At 43.9% G+C, this 21,144-nt stretch overlaps 1 protein-coding gene across 7 annotated transcripts; it reads right to left on the bottom strand.

The window, feature by feature from the left end:
* Positions 1-4,145: 4,145 nt before the first annotated feature.
* On the bottom strand, positions 4,146-18,750 carry PPIH (peptidylprolyl isomerase H). Of its 7 annotated transcripts, XR_001602604.2 has the most exons (11): positions 18,645-18,750; positions 18,224-18,288; positions 17,891-17,914; positions 17,577-17,621; positions 16,949-16,991; positions 16,412-16,504; positions 13,043-13,130; positions 12,524-12,564; positions 11,646-11,735; positions 4,549-4,827; positions 4,146-4,344 (listed from the first exon to the last, which is right to left on the bottom strand). XR_001602604.2 is itself a non-coding variant. In XM_016205166.2 (10 exons), exons 1-9 carry the CDS (start codon positions 18,708-18,710, stop codon positions 11,667-11,669), a joined length of 534 nt encoding a protein of 177 aa, XP_016060652.1. In that variant the 5' UTR covers positions 18,711-18,750; the 3' UTR covers positions 4,146-4,827; positions 11,646-11,666. The 7 variants fall into 7 exon arrangements, 6 of the variants coding, with proteins under 6 accessions (XP_016060652.1, XP_016060653.1, XP_016060654.1 ...); XM_016205166.2 differs by having other exon boundaries at positions 4,146-4,827; XM_016205167.2 differs by having other exon boundaries at positions 4,146-4,822.
* Between the last annotated feature and the right edge of the window lie 2,394 nt (positions 18,751-21,144).

Genomic DNA, 21,144 nt, shown 5'->3' with positions numbered 1-21,144 from the left:
GGACGTGTAGCTACACGTCCAGGGTCGTGTCTTGGTCATAGGAAAGGCACGGCCAAATGCCTGAGCCGGTATGACCCGGTCACCGAAGGGCTTTCCAAGCCCCTCGACACCTTAGCCCCATGTAGAGAGAAGGCCGCCTGCCCTCCCTGCTCCGAAGACGGTCCTTGTGACCTCAGACCATTACTGCGAATGAGAGCCGTCTTTTCTACAATGGCCCTGTACCCCCTGCACAGCCGAGGGTTTCCGAAACAGACGTAAACAGACGCAAAGAGCGTCCGCTTTCGGCGGAGCAGTCACCTTGGAGGGACCAGGCGGGCTCTGAGGCTGCCCCTGCTCAGCATATTTAGGGCGGAGGGCGGGCGTGTTCCACGAGGACCTGCTCTCCCATCCATCTTACTAGGCTCGTATGGAGCGGCTTAAGTGTTCACGGTTTTTTGTATTGTCCACAAATCAGACTTAATTTCAAATCACGTTTATTGAGCAAACTAGTAATTTTCCTTGCATCTTATTCTTACAACAGCCACGTGAAATAGGGATTACTATCCGCGTTTCACAAACGATTTATAATTGAGGCTGCCACATGCTGTGGCTGAAATCCTCCACTTTCACTCCTTATTAAGCGTCTAAGATCTGGGGATGGACTAGTTCGCCAGTTTCTGCCTTCTGAAATTCAGTCTAGGGATGAAGGTAGAAATTTAAACACCCAACACTCCAGGGTTGCAAAAGCACAGAGCATTTTGGGAGTCGAAGTGGAGGTGGAGTGCTGACTCCAGGCACATGGAGGTTTATGCAAGGCCTACAGGCAAGAAGATATGGGATCTGGGGAAAAGGCAAGTCAAGTCCAATTAAACTAGAATGGCAGGCATTGGGTTATAGAGGTAGGTAGGGTCAAATTAGGGATATTTTATTGGACATTTATCCTAAGGGCAATAGTGATCAAGGTAATTTAGAGTTGTAGGTAGGGAGTGTTTTTTTTTTGTTTGCTCTTTTATGGCTGCTGAGTGGAGAATGGGTTGTAGACGGGCAGAAATGGAAGTAGGCAAAACAGGAGGCTGGTGCAGTAGTCCTTGCCCCATAAGTATCATCCAGAGCTGTCAATTCCACTTTGTAAAGGCCTCCCTGAATTAGTCCTAAAAATCTCTTATCTCTTCATTTCTACTGCCACTATTCTAGTGTAGGCCATCATCATCTATTGTTTAGAGCAGAACTAGGCAAACTTTTTCAGTAAAGGCTGGATAATAAATATTTTAAGCTTTGCAAGCCAGACGATCCTCTCTCAGCTACTCAACTTTAGGGCCTGAAAATAGCCATAGATAATCAGTAAACAAGTAAACCTGTGTTCCAAAAAACTTTATTTATGGACACTAAAATTTGAATTTCATATAATTTTTATGTCATAAAATATTTAGATTTTTTTCAACCATTTAAAAACCACTCTTATCTCACAAGCCATTGAAAAATATGGAGTGAGATGATGGCCTGCCAACTGTAGTTTGCTGATGGATGGCTTAGAGCACTGCTGTGGCCTCCTGGCCTGTCTTTCTACCTTTCTTAGTTTAATATTTTCCACAACATCAAGAGTGTTCTTTAGAAAACATCTATGTGATTATGACACTACCTTATTTAAAATCTTTCAGTGATTGTCCAAATTCCTTAATGTGACTTACAGGACTGCCTACTTCTCTAAACTTATCTCCCACTTCTCTTTCCCTTTCCTGGTCCAATCTTCCAGGTGATGGCTAGCCATTGCTTCCTTTGGGCTATCATTTACTGTTCCCTCCACTTGTAACACTCTGCCTTCCTCCCTTCTCCTTTGCCTGCTTAACTCTTCATACTTTAGGACTTGTCTTAGATGTTACTAGGTTAAGAGACCCTCCTATCCTAACACTATATTGTATTAATTAAATCTTCCCAGCCAGAATATGAATTCCTTCAGCATCTGGCATAGTACCTGAGACACAATGTCTTAATTTGTTAAATGAACGAGATGGTGTAGAAAATGGATTGGAGGAGGAGGTATTACAGCAGAGAGGTCATCTGGGCAGCCACGGGGGCTATTCCCGATGAAAAAGGCTTGCAGCAGCGATGTATATGGAGTAGGTGGATTCTAGAGCTGCTATTCCTGTTCCAGCTCTAGATGACTTTTGACTGCTAAAAGTTTCCTCACAAGGCAGTTCTGCCAACACTGAGGGCATTCAAAGGTATGCCCTATAGGCTTGAGAGCTTTTCCCAAAGTGGAGTTACAAAGACAGAACAATGGCAGCAGCACCTCTGAGAATAAGTGACCAACCTTCCCTATGTAACTGCTTTGAAGAGATGGCTCCTCAAGCAGAAATACAAATTCTGTAACATTTGCCTTTAAAATGTTACTTAAAAGTATCATTACTTACACATCCAATCACTTCACTAAGCTCTCTCATGCTGAGTGGACATAAAGATGAGCTATTTTCTATTAGTTTTCTTGTAGCCACCTCTCTACCACTGCAGAGGTGGTTCTGAAGCACTGGAGGGTAAACCATTCATGCCAAAATGCACCTCCTATTTCAAGGTGGGAGCTCTCCATCTACAGTTCTGTTAGTCCCCCTGCCACCCTGAGAGCTCACACCGCCCAGCATGGTGACCACAGTTCAAACAACTCCAGTGCCTACCTTTAAGTGATGTGAAAGGCAATAAAGGGGGTTCATTCCAAGAATCTCCTTTGCAAAATAACTTTCACCTTGTCCCCCATCTCTAACAGACTTTGGCCCAAGAACCCAGTTCCCTCTTCCTGGAAAGCCTTCCCCACCCTTAGCTCCTGGTTAATTCCAATCTGTCAATACTTACCTCAGATGTTACTTCCTCCTCTCACCCGTCTTTCCACTCCACTCCTGTAGCATCTTCTACATACCATTATCATTCACACAATCAACGTTTATTGAACACTAACTAGGTATTCGATGTTTATCTCTTCTAGGTGCTGGGGACACAGCAGTAAAACAAAACAAAACAACTGACCAAATTTCCTGCCCTAAAAAGGGCTCACATTCTAATACTCACCACGCTGTACCGAAACTGTGCCTATCTCCTGTCACAAGCATGGGCCACATCTTACTCATTTTTGCAGCTCCAGTGCCTGGGACAGAGACTGGCATAAAATATAGGTGCCAAGTATAACTGAATTCAACTGAATGGACCATTACAAGAATCTCAGCTCAGGATCCCAGCCGGTGTCCTCCTTCCTATCTTTAGTATCCATCCTGCATAGTCACTTGATCACAGTTCTTTCTTCACAATGTCCCCTGAACCCTGTTTACTTGGCTATAGAGTTGCAAATACCTATACTCTAGGTCCCTTGTATATTTCACCATCTCCCTTGTCCAGCCAATACATTGAAATGGCACTTTTAACCAGGTTCTACTGTCACAGAGTTCAGCTCTCTGCTGTCTCTGCTACTGCAATTGTCTGCTGCCAGCGGTTCTGAGTCATCCTATCCATGAGCCAGGAGAAAGTAGAAATGGGAGAACATAGGCATGGCCTCATGAAAGGAACACCAGGGAACTCCTTACCTCTTGAACATTACACTGAGTGGAAACTTTTCCTATTGGGTTGTTTCCTTTCAAAACTAACATTTGAAAAGCACGGTACTATTTACAAGTTACCTTCATATCCATTCTATTTGACCCTTTCAATGGTGCTACGAAGTAGACAGGTATTATTATCCCCATTTTACAGATGAGGAGACTGAAAGGGGCAGTGAACTTCTCAAGACCTCAACTGTTTTTAAAAAATGACCCAAGGTTCAAACCAAGGTTTTTGACTAAATTATTCCCACTTGATCATGATCAAGATACATTTTACCCAAAGGTATTCCATCTAAAAATATCCCAAGTTAGTGACCCTCTTCCCACAGACTTCAGAACCAAAATGAACCTACTACTGGGAACATCCTTGGAATACATAGCCCTGGGGCTTTGTCTTCTTTGATCATTCATCTTGAACCAAAGAGGGGGCTGCCACAACTGCTAATAAATTTGAGGCATCAACTATACATAGCAAGGTTTTGGCTCTGGTCCACACTGGCCTTGCAGCTAGCAGAGCCAGTCCTCCTAGCTGAAGCTAAGGTGTGAGGAGATGGGGCTATCATTACAACACATACTAAAACAAAAAACCAAAAAACCCCAAAAAACTTTATTTACAGTTGAAAAGCACAAAAAATCCTGAGTTCTGAATTGTGATACTTCCAAGGTCTCTTGATCAAATAGGGTGACAGCAGGCCAGGAAGCAAACATGGGCCAATCCAGATTATCCTATTCAAGAGCATCCCCCAGAGCAAGGGCAGGCTTACGACGACAGAGATGTGGAGGTCTGTAAGGGATGGAGGAGATAAGCCACTCAGAGGACTGGAAGGGGACTTTCCGCAAGACAACATTCCCACCTATCCTTTATGCTCCTCTTCCCAAAAGAGCAAAACAGGTCTGATTCTTGCCACAGGCCAGACTTTTGGTTCTCCAAAGCAAAGCTGAATAGTATATCACACAAGAACCAAGAAGAAAAGAAACTAACACATACCGTCAAGCATATTATCTCATTATTTACCCTTCACAACTCTGTGCAGTATACATTGTACAATTAAGCAAAGGAGAAAACTGGGTCCCAAGGGGTTCAATGGCTTGACTGTGATGGGGCTCCCTGATGTGCTGGCTCCAAAGCATGTGTCTTCCACCAGAATCTGGCCCTCTGTGGAGCTGTAGAACAAAGAGCGATCCTTCTCACTTGCAGGTTTTGGTCCCAGGGTTATACAGAAAGGAAACTCCACACCCTCTGTTTATGACTGCGGAGTTAGCTGTACTGAAAGAACAGGGTGAGTACACTCAGACACTACTGTTCCCCTCCCCCCAAACGTGGTAACTCCCCCCCACCCCCCACCAGGACAGAGACTCCTGGTGTCATACTGAAGGCTCAAAGAGGAGTTTAACTCTGGGCCCTAACACAGAAGTACAAAAATGTATAAATGCACTTATAAGTTGCATGGTGCTCCAGGACCTAAGCTCCACCATAGACCAGGCACTGTGTTAGTCAGCATGGTCCCTGCTTCAAGGACTTCTCAGTTTAGAGAAAACCAGACAAAACACATTTGTGCTAAATGTTGTAATAGAGAGATGAACCAAGTACTAGGCCAGGGAGGAGGAGATGGAGGGACCAGGGACTGATTCAAACTGATGTTGGACACATGCTCCTGGGAGGGGCTGGGAGGAACTAGGATTAGTTAAAACTACATATATACAGTATGTGTTTGTTATAAGATACATGATTAATAGAGGAAATTTATGCATATACAGGACAATATAAACTGAAAAGAAAGTCTCTTTGCTATCTCTACAGAGGTAACCATTATTAATAGTTGGCTATATATCACTACAGAAATTTCTGAAATAGTTATTCAAAATAAATAGTATTGTGGCTTATATAATGTACTATACCTTGATGTTGTCACATAATTTACCTTAGAAATCTTGCCAACACATTCAGATTTACCTCTTTCTTTTTAAGGCTATATAGTATTCTATTGACAGATGTACCTCAATGCGTGCAAGACCTGGTTCCGACATAGGGAGCTTTGCCTTTGTGCAGTCATGCACCACGTAACATTTCAGCCAACAATGGACCACATGTACAATGGTGGTTCCCCAAGATTATAACAGAGCTGAAAAACTCTTATCACCTAGTGATGTTGTAGGCACTGTAATGTCTAGTGCAAAGCATTACTCACATAATTATGGTGATGCTGGTGTAAACAAACCTACTGCACTACCCATCATAACAAAGTACAGCACATAAAATGATATACAATAAAAATGACAATCCATGACTGGTTTATGTATTTACTATACTTTTAACCGTTAGAGCGTACTCTTTCTACTTAGGAAAGTTTGCTGTAAAAGTGTGCTGTGGTTCACCAGCAGCATCTCATGCTCACAACATCTCCTGATTGCATCATTTTCTCTTGTGCTTGATTTAGTCTCGTGCTGTTTTAGAGATTTAGTGTAGCCTAAGTGTTCAACGTTTATAAAGTCTACAGCAGTGCACAGTAATGTCCTAGGCCTTCACATGCCTCATCACTCACTTCCAGTGCAAGTGGTAAGTGCCCCATACAGGTGTGCCATTTTTATTTATTTAATTAATTAATTTATTTTAAAACATATCTTTATTGATTTCAGAGAGAGGAAAGGAAGGGAGAGAGAGAGAGAAAGAAACATCAATGATGAATCATTGATCGACTGCCTAGCCTGCAACCCAGGCATGTGTTCCAACCAGGAATCGAACCCCGATCTCCTGGATCCTAGGTCGATGCTCAACCGCTGAGCCATGCCCGGCTGGGCCAGGTGTGCCATTTTTAATCTTTTATACCATATTTTTACTGTACCTTTTCTATGCTTAGATATGTTTGGTGTACAACTACTTATCGCTGTGTGACAATTGCCTACAGTACTCAGTACAGTAACATGCTGTACAGGTTTGTACAATAGGCTATACTATACAGCCGAGGTGTGTAGTAGGCTAGACCATCTAGGTTTGTGTAAGCACACTGTGATGTTCGCACAACAAAACTGCCTAATGACACATTTCTTAGAATGTATCCTTGTTGTTAAGTGGCATGTGACTGTACTGAATTGCACTGGAATGGTGCCTGACATTCTCCTCCTCCTTCCCTTTTTAGCTGGCAGGGCTTCTGACTTTCAGGGCAGGGAACAAACAGTGTCACACACCCAACAGGAATGTAAATATTTGCTGCCAAATCTCTACTGCTCCCAAGACCCATATTTTCATGGGGAGACTCCCTTCTCTTGCTTGGGCTACTGCAGTGGATACCTCACTGGCCTCCACCCCATCCTCCACATTGCTGCCAATCAACTTCTAAGAAAATTCAATCAGTGTTCTCTTGCTCAAAATCCTTCAGTGCTCCCAGTGGCTTGATTCTTTGTGAAGGGTCAGGCCCCCTTTTGAGAATTTCAGGAGCACCCCAGGGAGGAGAAAAATGTATGTACTGCCTGAAGCCAGCCCTCACTCTCAGGATAACACAGGAACTCTTCAGCCTACACTGGTTCTCACAACTGGCCCTGGCCTCCACCAGCCTCACCTCTTACAGTTTGCTTTTCCTACCTTCCTGCTTTGGCTGTACTGAATTATTTGAAGTCTCCCATACACTTCCTGCTGTTTCCCACTTCTGTGCTTTGTTTATGCTGTTCCCTCTGCCTGGATTGCCCTCCTCAATTTCAGCCACCTGACAAGTTCTTATTCTTTCATGTACTCAGCTGAAGCATCATCTCTTCTGCAGTTTTCCAAACCATTCCAGGCAGACACAGGTATTTACACTTTCCTTACTTTCCTAAACCCTCCAGTCCAGTGCTTTATTGTACTGTAACTGTCAGTTTCCCAAGACACTGTGAGTTCCTTGAAGGCAGGAACTAGGCTTTTCAAATTTGTAGCCTCATATGCAGTATGGGACCTAGTTTTGAAATTTATTTTTCAATTATAGTTGACAAACAATATTATATTAGTTTCCAGTGTACAGCATAGTGGTTAGACATTTATATACTTTAGGAAGTGATCACCCAGCATGGGACGTATTTTAATTAATTAGTGCTGAGTTCTGAAGGACCAGCCCATGTGCCACCAACATGTCTTTCATAACCTTTCTCTGCAGGCATGTATCATATCTACAGGTAGTCACAGAATGGAGGATAGTGCTTCCTGAATCTCAGTCATTCCAAATGGCTCCTGCACAACTATCAGCATATCTACCATCCACAGGCACAATTAATTTTAACCTAATCACTATTTGAACTTCAATAATGCCTCATTATAAGCTGTAATAATTGTAAAATTATGTGTTGTGCTAATTATATATTTTTTCCTCAGATGCAAATGTTAAAATAAAAGATATTCATTCCAGGGCTACCTGTTCAGAACCCCTCTCACTGTGGTAGGAGCTTCTGTCACTCTTTCAATAAACTTTTGCTTTCACTTAAAAAATTAAAATTAAAAAAAAGATTCATTCCAGTACCACTAAAAGCAGCATCACCCACATTCCTCAGATGTACACCAGGGATGCTTGTTACAAACACAGAATCCTGGGTCCCACCTTTAGCTCAATTAAACTCTCCAGGGGAGGGATCTGGGAATTAGGTTTCTCAAATGCCCCCAAGTGATTCTTCTCTTTAGGGAAATTTGTGAAATGAACTAAAGAAAGTTCTCTACTGCTTGCCACAAATACCAGGTTTGGGGATGACAGGTAGGTGAGCAGCAATTCAGACTAGCAGGGCTGCCAGAGCCACCAACCACTCCCTTTTCCAAGAGACTGTTAGGCTTTCAAAACAGAGGTTCCACCAACCCACATGTGATTACAAGTAGCAAAGAACACAGTTCAGACTATGGCAGGAGAATCCTGAGGGCCAAGATTCATCCATGTATCCATGACCAAATTTATCATAAAAAGTTTTCATAGGACCCCAAGATAAAAACCAAGGTTTCTACATCCAGAGCTGTACAGAAAGCTTCATTTTGGCTAAAACCAAAGTCAGGATCTAAGGCAAAACACAAAAGAGTTCTAAAAGAAAGTGCTTCAGCTCAGTTGGTTAGTGTTGTCCCAATACGCCAAGGTTGGGGCTTTGATCCCTGGTCAGGGCACATACAAGAATCAACCAATAAATGGACAAGTGGAACAACAAATCATGTTTTTCTCTCTCTCCCTCCCTCTAAAAATCAATTTAAAAAAATCTTTAAAAAAAAATAAATAAAATTAAAGTCGGTCCCTCAGTCACATCAGCCACATTTCAAGTGCTCAATTGTCACATGCAGCCGGAAGCTTCCATAACAGCACAGATATAAAACATTCCCCCATCGCAGAAAGGAATGCCCACTGGACAATTCCAGTCTAGAGGGCTCTGGAACGGCGAATGGCCCCCATGGAATCTCTTCTGCTTGGGTTGCGGGATAGGAAGAGGGGCTCTCACAGGAGCAAAAGTTTACATGATCTTTGCTAACAGTGCGTGAGGAAGGAAGGGTTGATGATCGCCACCCTCAGCAATCAAACCCTCAAGGATTTCTAGTAACTTTCTGTAAGAGACTCAGAAAAATAGAGAAAAGAGGTCCCAAACATAATTTCTAAACTTTATTCTTTTTATCTTCTGCTCTCTGGTAGGGCTCAGCGGGTCAATCTTTAGAAGGAAAAGGATCTGAGTTCAACTTCAGTTACAGCAGGGAAAGGAGGGGAAATGGAGGGAACGGCCAGCAGCTACTTAAGAGGGAATACAGGTTGAGCCCTAGGGGCCCCCAGTCCTGGCAGAAAGGAAAGCTCAGGTGTCAACTGGGTGTGAGAGGGGACCATCTGGCTGGAAGAGTGAGAGGTCCTTGTGCAGCTTCCAGCACACACTTGTGCATTCTTGCCTCAGCATTTGCTCACACCAGTTCCCTGCCTAAAATGCCTGACATTCTCTCTCTCTCTTAACTCATGTAACCAAATTTTACTGAATGCCTATAAGTGCCAGATGCTGTGAACACAAAGTCAGTCACAGATAGAGATATAAACAGTCATTAAAGTGGTCTGGAATTTGACTAGATCTCTACTTGGGGAAAAAGGCAGAATTCAGAAAAATAAATTCTAGATAATTCTGCAAGTATACAAATAAAACTAAAGGAATATTAGAAAAAATACAGAAGACATTAGGATCTGAGGTCGTAAGGAACTTCTTAAACAACATAAAACACAAATGCCATAAGTGAAAGACTGAAATTTTGACCTCATCAAAATTTAGAACTTCTGTTTAAGAAAGAATATAACCAAAGTTAAAATAAGCAACACACTGCCAATTTTTTCTTAAATATATTCTGGAGAAAATAGTCACAACATATAAAGAACTAAGACTCAGAATGTATAACTATTCAAGTCATTAAGAAAAAGGAAAAATAAACTGTATGCTACAAACATCTTACAGAATATTGTCTGTTTTTTTGTTTTGTTTCTTTTTAATGAGGTAGTTTTACTTAAATGAGGAGGAAGTCTTCAAGACATAATGCCAGCCCGGCTGGGCGTGGCTCAGTGGTTAAAGCGTCGACCTAGGATCCAGGCGATCAGGGTTCGATTCCCGGTCAGGGCACATGCCCGGGTTGCTGGCTGCAGCCGATCAATGACTCTCTCATCACTGATGTTTCTGTCTCTCTCTCTCCCTCTCCCTTCCTCTCTCTGAAATCAATAAAGATATATTTAAAAAAAAAAAAAAAAAAAAAGACATAATGCCAAATGGAGAACAATGATGAGCAATATGGTAGGGTACCATTTAGGAAAAACAAAACCTCCCAAAATTAGGTAGGCAAAGAGAAGTTCCCGATGGATACATAGCAAACTGATAAAGAAGTTACCTCTGGAGAGAGGAGTGAGACTGGGGCTGGTATGGTGCCAAGGGGGGGGGGCACTTTAACTGTGTTGTGTGAAAAATTTTACACGATTATATAATGTTACTTAATAATCGACCAAATGAGATATGTGGACCTTGATTGAATGACTTTTCCTGGAACTATAAAAGTTACTTTGTAAATAACTGGGGAAGTTTGAACATGTATATTAGATGTTATATTATTGTGGTTATGTGGGATGTTCTTGTTTTCAGCTTGCTGAAGCATTTATGGGTAAAGTGTCAAGGAATCTTCAACTTTCAAATGGGAAGGAAAGAAAGGAAGGAAAGAAGAAAGACAGGAAGAAAAGCAGGAGAGAGGAAGAGAGGAAATGGGAATGTGAGGGGAGGGAAGAGGGAAAGAAAAGAACAAATGTCAAAGCAAAATGATAATATTAGTATGTTAACCATTGGTGAATCTAAGTGAAAGGTATATGGGTGTTGAATGTACTATTCTTCCAACTTTGCTGCAGGTCTGAAAATGAGAGAGAGAAAGAGAGGGAGGGAGAGAGAGAGAGTCACCACCATTCTAGCTGGAAGGAATCAATTTCTCCCTTGAATTCTTATGACACTTAGCAATGTCATGCATATTATTAGTGATCGCTCTCTCCAAATGTGTCTTATTCCCTACAAGCTCCTCAAAGGTAGAGGCATCTTTCAATTCTTTGTCCTGCTCTGCATGCCTAGCATGATGCCCAGCACGGAGGAGGCAGTGGAAAGAATGGGGTTGAGAAATGTGTCACGTTCACCAATGCGCTGGAAAATACAAAGTCAGGACTTGGAACTGCCCAATCAGTTCTGATGAGAAACATGACAGGTCTACCTCCTGGCTGCTCAGACTGACCCAGCAGGGAGTCACCCAGAGCTGGTGCCAGGTCTTTTTAGAAGGACTACTGAATGGGAGTACAGTCTGAGAATGTTGTCAGAAAATGCCTGATGGATTTCAGGTTAATACTTTGTAAACTACAAAGTGGTAGAAAAGTAAAGTGCCCAAATAACCCCTTCTCCTTTGTTCCTTACAATGACCCTAGGAGAGAAGTATTATCTCCATTTGACAGATGAGGAAACAGGCTCAGAAAAAGGAAGTGACTTCTGCTAGGTCACCAAGAGAGGAAATGGGCTCACTCCCATGTCTTCAAGTCTAAGGTTCTTTCTGCTAGACCATGCTGCCTTTTCTGGGGTGACTCCTAACCAGGAAGAGAAAGACACACTTACCTGATTCCAACTTGCTCTGGACTACATCTCCCCACACTGTGAGATCACCACAGGAAGCTTGGGCTTATTGTTGGGGCCTGTGGGAACATTCTAAGACAGAAAGCACAGTGAAGGTTCAGACACTCACCAAACATTTACTGATGTCTGCCAGCCCGTGCTAAGGACTGAGGGCTCAGAGACTGATATAACAACAGTCCATGCCCTAGCAGATAGGTAAAGCATATAATACAGATAAAAAATAAAATGTACATTTAAAATATATCACATCTATGATATATAACAATGTAATAAGTTATAAGAAAGTGTACACAGGGCAGAGGAAACAACTACACGTTGCTTAAAGAGGTTAGGGAAGGATTCACAAAACGGGATTATTTGAGCTGGACCAAGAAGGCTGAATGGGAAGGAGGAAAAGAAAGGAGAAGAGCATTCCAGGTCGAGGAAGCGGCATGAGCAAAGGCTCAGGGGCAAGAAGGAACAAGAGGCAGGGATGTGTATGGCACACTGAGAGAAAAGCTAGTAGCCTGATGTGACTGAAACATGGAGGCGGCGGTGGCAGAAGGGGCAGTGGAGAGGTAGGCAGGGACCAGATCAGGAAGGATTTTGAATGTAGTGCTGAGTAGGATTTTATCAAGTAGGTGAAGTGGCCATCACAGGCCAAAGCTCAGTGTGCACTACAGAGGCTAATTATAGGACAAAACCACTTGGGAGGCATGTGGTCTCTCCTCCTCTCCCTTGAGGAAGTCCATGTAGTAGAGGCAATGCTTGAAGACTGGGCCTAACAAACTGAAGCCCACCCAAGATTCTCTAGCTCTCAACACTAGTCAGTAGTACCAGCCCAGAATGGCTGCGAAAGAGGAGATCAAAACTGGACTCACCTCAATCTTTCTCATCACTAGAAGTCCATCAATAATTTTTCCTGTAGGAAGAATATGAACTAGACTTTACTATTCTCATTTGCATAGCATTTTCCAGCTCCCAATGCCCATCTTCATACCTTATCTCATTTGATCCTCATGCCAATTTCAGGAAATTGAGATTCAATGGAGGTGAAGGTCACAAATAGTAAGTAGCAGAATTAGGGCTCAAACCTAGATCTGAGTGACTGCAAAGCCCCACTGCACCCCGCTGCCTGTGTGGTATTTCTTAAAGGCTACCATCCTGGTTTCCACCCCCTAGACATACGTATCACTGAAGTGGTTATACACTTTATCAGATGGCCTCTTTGTCCTTCCACACACCCTCCTCACCTCCCACCACTTCCTCCTCCTTCCGTACTACCCCACAGAGCAGTTAAACTAGTGGAGCCCTCTTGGTATGAGTGCCAGGACTGGCTCTTCCGGAAGTCCCACTTTGGGTGAATGGGCCCAGGACCATAGGACAGGAGTAGGACTCACCAAACACTACGTGCTTCCCATCCAGCCAGTCACACTTAGAGCAGGTGATGAAGAACTGGCAGCCGTTTGTACTGGGACCACTGTTTGCCTGATGGAAAAAAAAATAAACTTGCAGTGAGTTTTCCTGGTCATGCTAGCTGAAGGGCAAGATTTCCCAAAGAGCCTGTGGCCCTGATTCCTCCATGCTTTCTTTTAGCAAAACTGACTGAGCATTTATGAGCCAGGGCCTGAGCTAGGATACAGAGATGAACAGGACACATAATCTCTGCCCTCAAGGATCTGTGAATAAATGTACATTTCTCCTACAGTGTGAATTTTTATAATGGGAACAATTGTTTATGGGACCAGATTTGCTGTATGTAGTCCAATACTAGTTATAACTGAATTACAGTTACAAATTAGCTACCAGGTGAGGACAGGTCTGTTGCGTATGCCATAAGCTGTTTTGTGTGAATGGTTTTGTACTATAACAATGGTAATTAAAAAATTTAAGAAGGTGCAGTAAGTTGCTAGTGCTATGCTAGAAAAAAAGGCTGTATTTAATCAAAGATGCTTGCTTTTTACCAGTACACCTCAAATCCTTTATTATTGAATTTTGCAAAAAAAGTATTTTTAAAAATTGATAATCTGAAACTCTCTAGCCATATGCCTTCCATTTTCCTCCCTTAAAATTGTTTTTACATCATTATATTTAATAACACATTATAAAAGGACAGGCTATAATTACAATGCAGAGTGATACTTTGCAAAGAGACATCTGACTTTCATATGAAGTGTACTTTTGTCTATTATACATTGATCCCCCTAAACTGCCTTTAATGTGCTCAATTCAGACTTTTGTATATCAGCAAACCCAAGTGAAATTTCAGCAGCACTGTCTTACAACAATGTCTGTGTAACTATGATTATGGCATACTTCCCTTATTTGGGATAAAATGAATAGAAAATGGAAAACTGAAAGTACTAGTACTATTAAAAGCACAGGTCTCATAAAACTATTACTGCGCAAAACTGGATATTATTAGATTGATAACTAGCCTTAATCAGATATTAGATTTAAATTGGTTGATTCTGTGTTCAACTGTGAAGGAATCAAAATGTTTATGAAATACTAAAAATATATTAAAGACACTGTCTAAGGGTAAGGGATTTCAATTATACTTCAGAAATTCCCCTGTAAGGTGAGGCTATTTTTGTTTTTTTGTACATGTATTCAGGAACATCTCATACCTAAAAGTGAGGCACTGTCTGGGACAAGGATAGGCATCCCAAGGGGTCCCAATTCATTCATTCTATCATCTACCTATCTATTTTGCTGCTCTATATCAAAACATTTATTAGCAAGCAGGCAGGAAAACAGTCATACATGTTTTTATAGCTCAGGGTTACACTCTCTGCCCTTAGCCACTTTTTTATTCATTCTTCAAGGCAGTATAACTTACTGGTTTAGAGAATCAACTCTGGAGCTCTGGAGCCAGATGACCTAGCTTGAATCCCAGCTATACCACTGACTGTGTGACCTTAGTTTAGTCACATAACCTTTCTGTGAAAGTTTCCTTATTTGAAGCTATCTTAAAAGACGTTGAGAAGATTAAAATAAATTAATGCAAATAAGATGCTTGTTGAATGAGTGCTCAATAAACGTTAGCCATTATTCTGATTATCTTCCACTCATTCATCAGTATCTGCTCAACACCTTTCTATATCAGGTATAAGGTTTAGAGATCAATGAGACCCAGTCCCTGCCCTTGAGGAACTCATGATTTAGTGGAGACTAGAGGTAAAAACAATTATGCTACAAGATATGCGGTATAAGCCTGAACGGCGCAGAGACCAAGGCTTCCTTCCATTTTCCCGACTCCTCCACAGATGCTAACATAGCGGCATGAACTTTGAGGGGTTCTAATCCTGGTGAAGATCCAAGCCAATCTAAGTCACGTCTCCATCCTTTACCTGCACTTGCCCAGTCTGGCTTTCCTAAAAGGGGGCTTATACACTGTTTGCTGGACTAGTCTCACTCAATTATTATGGCAGCCTCCTAACTGGCTTCTCTTCCCCAGCCTATCCATTCCCACCTGCCACTCACACTGCATCTAGTGTTTTTGTTCTAATACACAAACTTGATCAACTCTCCTCAAAAAAGTGTATGGCTTTCCATAACCTATGAAAGAAAGTCCACACACCTCATCCTTATTCTGCCATTTAAAGCCTGACAGAAGCCAGGCAACCTGCCTCTGCAGTGGTCTTTACTGGCCACTCCGTCTGCCAATTGCATCCTATGTTCTCAGCGCCTTCCTCACGTCCCGTCCCTTGACTATGTCTCGCACCATCTGGTACAGAACTCTTCCAAGAACTCAAATGTCCTCTCCTTTGTGAAGCATCCTTGCCCAACCCCAGGAGCAATTATTCTCATTCCTCGGAGCCCTCACAGGATTTTTACATGTAATAGGTGCCCTTACCTTAACATATTGACGGCATTGATTACACTAGACTAGACTTACTATTTTGCATGTGCATGAATTCCCCATTAGATGTTAAGTGACGCAGGGATCAGGTCTTATGCCTTACCATGAAGCCCGAAACAGAGTGAATATCGACAAATCTTTACTTGATAAATGCCTGAGAAGATGAGGGGTAGAGTGGGCAAGCAGGACAGAGAATGTGAATGTAAATATTAGGTCTGGGGGAGTGGGAGTGAGAGTTGGGGCACTGATAGAGGGAAATGGGAGATGAGCAGGAGGGAGGGAGAAGGTGGGAGAGTGAGAAAGAAGCACGGTGGGAGGGGAAAGAGAAAAGGAGGAGTGAGGAGTGAATAAGGGGAAGTGATGGAGAATGAGCAGGAAGGCAAGTGAGCAGCCGAAGGATAGATGAGGGGTTTTAAGTGAGGTGGGCAGGGGGACTGTGAAAGAGGAGTGAAGTGTGAGAGGGTGATGTAAGTGGGGAGGGCATGCGAGGATAAGGGAGTAGGAGTGGTGAGCAAGAAGTGGTAAGTGAACAAAAGGGGGTGACCAGCAGTGTGAATGAATGGGTGCTGAGAAAGTCCTGAAGAGCCAAGCAATGAGCAAGTGAACACTGGATCTTGACAGCACAACTGGATGCATTCTGAGGAGCAAGGTTAAATGCCCAGCCACATGTCTTGGCTCAAACAAAAGGAAGAAAACACATAGCAGAGTTCAGTTTTAGTTCTCTAGCCTAACAAAATCAAACCAGACTGAGCAAAAAGGTGGGTGTGACAGAGGTGAGTCCCGGGCTGAGCAAGAGAAGAAAAGCATTTGCTTTTATCCAAAGAGACAGCATTGAGCCTCAAGAGGGGCCCACAAACCAGCTGGCTATACATCTAACTCAAAACCTTGATTGGACCTCACTTACCATAGACAGCAGGCCTGGAGCTGAGTGTCTAAGTTTAAAATTTTCATCTGCAAATGGCCCCCGGTATATACTGGCAACTCCAGTACCATCTCCCTGAGTATAGAGAAGGGCAGTGTTAGCAACTTGCAAGTGTTGGGCCCCCCAGAGGCTGGAAAAAGACAGCTGCTGCCCCTAGAGCCTAGCTTCCCTCCAGTCCACTCTTGTTGGTCACTTTGGGAACCACACCTCTTTGACCCTATCATGCAATCAAAGCAAGTCCCATGCAAGGCACCTGCAGCCCACATACTGGCCAGGTCTTCTCACAGACTGGGTAAAAGAGGTCACGACTGGGTCTCTAGAAAGACAGGTTAAGACCCAGGCAAAGTAGGGAACAGTACAGTAACATTCAAGGGCATTCCCATCCCCATCCCCTCCCCACATCAAGCCTGGCTATTGTTCTCAAGCCTTAAGCCTGGGTTCCTGCAGTAAAAATAGTAGCCACAGAAATAACCAAAAAAATAAGCTTGTAAGTCTTTGATGAGAAAGAACAGTACTTACGTTAACAAAATCTCCACCCTGAATCATGAAATCCTTTATGACCCTGAAACAGAGAACAAAGGATTCTGAGATAAGGCTCTGGTTTAGAAAAACATTGATTTAGTCATTGTAGTTTAAATTAATCCATCCTTAAGTTCATAAAAAAATTCCTTCTGAAGATCTAAGAATTAGATGAGAAGTTAAGAAGTAGCCTTTTGGCTCCATCCTGGTGGCTCAATGGCTGAGCATCAACCTATAATCCAGGAGATAGCAGTTCGATTTCAGTTTGATTCCTGATCAGGGCACATGCCCAGGTAGTGGGCTCAGCCTCCAGTGGGCCCTGTGCAGGAGGCAGCCCAGCCCATTAATGACTCTCTCTCATCACTGATGTTTCTATCTCTCTCTCTCTAAAATCAATAAAGACATATTTAAAAGAAAAAAGAAGTAGCCTTTTGGTGGAGTAAGAGTAACTGTGTACAAAGTAGAGAAATAACCAATTACATGACCTTTATGTAATAAAAATTTGTTTAAAGTAAAAAAAAAAAAAAAGAGCTAAGAATTAACCTGCGGCTTTATTTTTGTCTAAAGAGACTAATCCCCCAAAGAAGTAATTCTAAAAGCCCCCAGGACGGTGTGCCATGGCACTTACCTGTGGAAAGTGCTTCCTTTGTATCCTATAGGAACCCCATCTTTTCTATAACCGAAAAGAAAGAGATTTGGAATGATGACAGGTAACCATAGGCCTTTCCAGTTTACCACACATTCGAGCCAAAGGGACTCTCCTAGAGATGTCAGGACAAGAGAGATAAAGCAAATGAACTGAAGACAAGACCCTTGGGGTACTACTTCCTATTACTGTTACCAGCAGTCATTCGAGGCCTATGTTGTTCCCCCATACCCACACTGCAGCCCAAAGACACCCCTTAGGAGTAAGCAGATAAGTCAACCACGTCTGAAACTGACCTGAATTCTCCGGTGCAGAACTGCCTGAAAGGGAAAAGAGGACTCATTCACCATGACATCACAGCTGTGAGTGTCCCTAACCTCTGGAGGGGAGAGCACAGACACTGTCCCCAGCAAGCCCACCAACCGGCCAGCCAGACGTCCAGACCCCCAGGCATGTAGATTAACAACATAAATTGAAATGGGACAGTTCAAGCGAGGGCTGTTCAGGCAGAGCGCCACCCTGAGGACTCAGATCTCAAGGGCAGTGAGCGGACGGAGAGAGGCAGGCTGACGATTCCGTAGGATGAATGCTGGTTCGGTTTATCCGGCAGAGCTGGGGCATATCCTTACCTAAAGTTCTCAGCAGTCTTAGGCACAACGTCTGCAAAGAGCTCGATCTTCATTCGGCCAACTTCCTGCAACCGGCGAAAGCCAGTCAGAAGGCCCAGTCCATGGCCTTGTAGGCCTCGCGGAGCAGGGACCGAGAGGGGCTGACCCCTCCCTCCCCCATGCACTCGATCTCTCCCACCTCCGCCTCCTTAGCCTACCCTTTCGTCCCGCTCAGACCTTCCACGCGCGGGGCGCTAGGATGAGCGCTAGGAGAGTCAAGACTCATCCTACCCTCGTCACCACGCCCCGCAGTTCGGTAGGTTCTGGTCCAAATTCACTTTCTGGCTTCCCGACCCCGCTGTCCCTGAGCAGGTGAGTTCTGCCTGCCTGGCCCGGTGCAGTTTCCTTTCCGCGAAGTGCTGGGTGGCCTCCTGGACCTCACCTGGCCGCCAATGCTGACATCAAAGAACACCACGGGGTTGACGGGGCTTGAATTTGCCACCGCCATGGCTCCGACCCGGAAGCAGAAGTCGGAGCACGGGCTTCCGGTGAACCTAATCCCAGCTCCGCGCGTTTGTGCTCCCGCGCAAGCGCGGGAAGAGCGGACAGACTGGGCCCCGCCCCCTGGGCCCCCGCCCCGCCCCGCCCCGCCCCGCCCCGCCCCGCCCCGCCCTCAGCGCGGAGGACTCGTCGGTTCCCGCGCGGGAACTGGGGGGTGCTGCGGAGGCCCGGGGTTCGCTCGGTTCTCACCGTGAGACGTCCGCTAGCTCTTGGTTCGCTTGACTCTCCGGGAGGCCGGGGTGTAGAACGGGGCGGGGCGAGGGGGGAAGCGGGTGCGGGTGGAGGAGGTAGGGAACGGGAGGAACGCCTGGGCCGCGTTTTGCCCAAAGTCAACAGGCATCGCTGTCCCAGGGCCACACCGAGTACAGATTGTCCTCGCTCCCGTTGGGGAGTGTGGAGGAGGCGGTCGCCAGCGCCCCCTCAGCCCTTGCTGCTGAGAGGAGCCGTCGCTCGCGCCCGTCGTGCCCGCCCACTGCCCTGTGCGCCCGGGGGCCGCGACTCTTCGTCCCCGGCGCGGGGCGGCCGGCGGCCAAGGTGTGCTCCGCACACGCGCAGCCCTGCCTTGAAGTCAGTGAACTAGAATTTTTGTCCCAGTTTTGCCACAAGCTCCCATTTTTGTCACTTCCAATTCATTCCTAGCAGAGTAGCTAGTTTTAAAAATAAGTCTGCTTGCCTGGCCGGACGTGGCTCAGCGGCTGAGCATGGCCCTAGGATTCAGGAGATCCCGTTGGATTCGGGTCAGGGCACATGGGGTTGCGGCTGCAGCTGATCAATGACTCTCTTATCATTGATGTTTCTATCTCTTTCCCTTCCTCTCTCTCTGAAATCAATAAAGACATATTTTTTTAAAAATAATAAGCCTGCTTGTAAATCACTCCTGGTTTCCTGTATTTAGAATAAAATCCAATTCCTTACATACAAAGGCCGACATTACATTATCTGGCTGCCACCTACTTGGCCTCATCTTGTAGTTAGTACTTGCCCTCAGTTACTATACTCCAGCCTTTTTGTTCCTCAAGGTCATGGGTGGATATAGTAGTTTCCCCGCTTATCTGAGTTTTTACCTTCCTCCTTTCAGTTATCCTGTCAACCTCAGTCTGACAGTTGATCGATAACCAAGATGCCTATTAAGTGACTAATGGGCAGGTAGCATGTACAGCATGAATATTAATTTATACTAAATTAAAAATAGTAAATGAAAAATTCCAGAAATAAGCAATTCATAAGTTTTAAATTGCATGCTCGGATGTGACTCATCCCGTTGTTCATCATATTTACGTGTATGCTACCCACCTGCTCAGTAGTCACTTAGTAGGTGTCTTGGTTATTAGATCAACTGTCAGGGTATTACAGTGCTTGTGTTCAAGCTATATCACAACACCTGTGTAGTTGACCCTACTTCATCTCTTCACGTAGGCACTGCGTCATCTCGCATCATTCATAAGAAGGGTAAGTACTGTACAAGATAATATTTTGAGACCAAATTCACATAACTTTTACAGTATATTGTTATAATTGTCCTATTTTATTATTACTGTTAATCTCTTACTGTGCCTTACTTATCAATTACTTATCATAGGTATGTATGTCTAGGAAAACAGTATATACAGGGTTTGGTACCATTCAGATACATCAGTGATTTTCTTCATGCCACATGCCATCCAAAGTTATATGGTCAGTCTCTCCACCTGCCACACAAACATATACCTTCCAACCGAATAGTATATTAACTATGAAAGCAGAGACTCTCTTTGTCTGTCTTCACAGGTGTGGCTACAGTGACTACGATCAAATAGCACATAGCAGGGATTCAGTGAATTGAATGAAAGAAAGTGAGTGTGGGCAAGGTTTGGAGTCAGCACGCATTCAGTATCATAGCTATTATTTCCTGTATCCTTTGATCATATTTTTTCATTGGTGGTCTGAGGAGGCAGGGGTTGCACATAAAAATTCAGTGTGTCTCAACTTGTGGGATCTCTTTTGTTTTTCCCCCTCTCCCCTTGGTCTCTACCTCCAAAGGAAGATGAAGGAAGGGGGGGGGAAGGGGAGGAAGGAAAGAGGGAGTGGCAGAAGTCACCCTTCAGTATAGTTTTATACCAACTATTTTACAATAAATTTTTTAATTGATAATATCCAATGTTGATGAGACTATAGAAAAACTAGTATACTCAAACTGCAAGTGAAAATTAATGAAGATCTTTAGCATTTATTAAGCAGTTATTCAGTGCAAAATACTTCATTTCATTTAGTTCTTACAACCCTATGGGATAGGAACTACTATTGTTCCATTTTATGCATCAAGAAATTGAGGCTCACCCAGCTGGCCCAGCTCAGTGGTTGTGTGTCGACCTAAGAACCAAGAGGTCCCCAGTTCAGTTCCC

This window comes from Miniopterus natalensis, chromosome 9 (assembly GCF_054644295.1).
Source record: "Miniopterus natalensis isolate mMinNat1 chromosome 9, mMinNat1.hap1, whole genome shotgun sequence".
NCBI lineage: Eukaryota > Metazoa > Chordata > Mammalia > Chiroptera > Miniopteridae > Miniopterus > Miniopterus natalensis.
This window is presented reverse-complemented; position numbering and strand designations above follow the sequence as displayed.

Coding starts and splice junctions, on each gene's coding strand:
- PPIH (XM_016205166.2), bottom strand. CDS start 18,710: ATGGCGGTGGCAAATTCAAGCCCCGTCAACCCCGTGGTGTTCTTTGAT. Junction 17,915..18,223: donor AAGACTGCTGAGAACTTTAG/GTAAGGATATGC, acceptor TTTCCCTTTCAG/GCAGTTCTGCACCGGAGAAT. Junction 17,622..17,890: donor TTCTGCACCGGAGAATTCAG/GTCAGTTTCAGA, acceptor TTTCGGTTATAG/AAAAGATGGGGTTCCTATAG.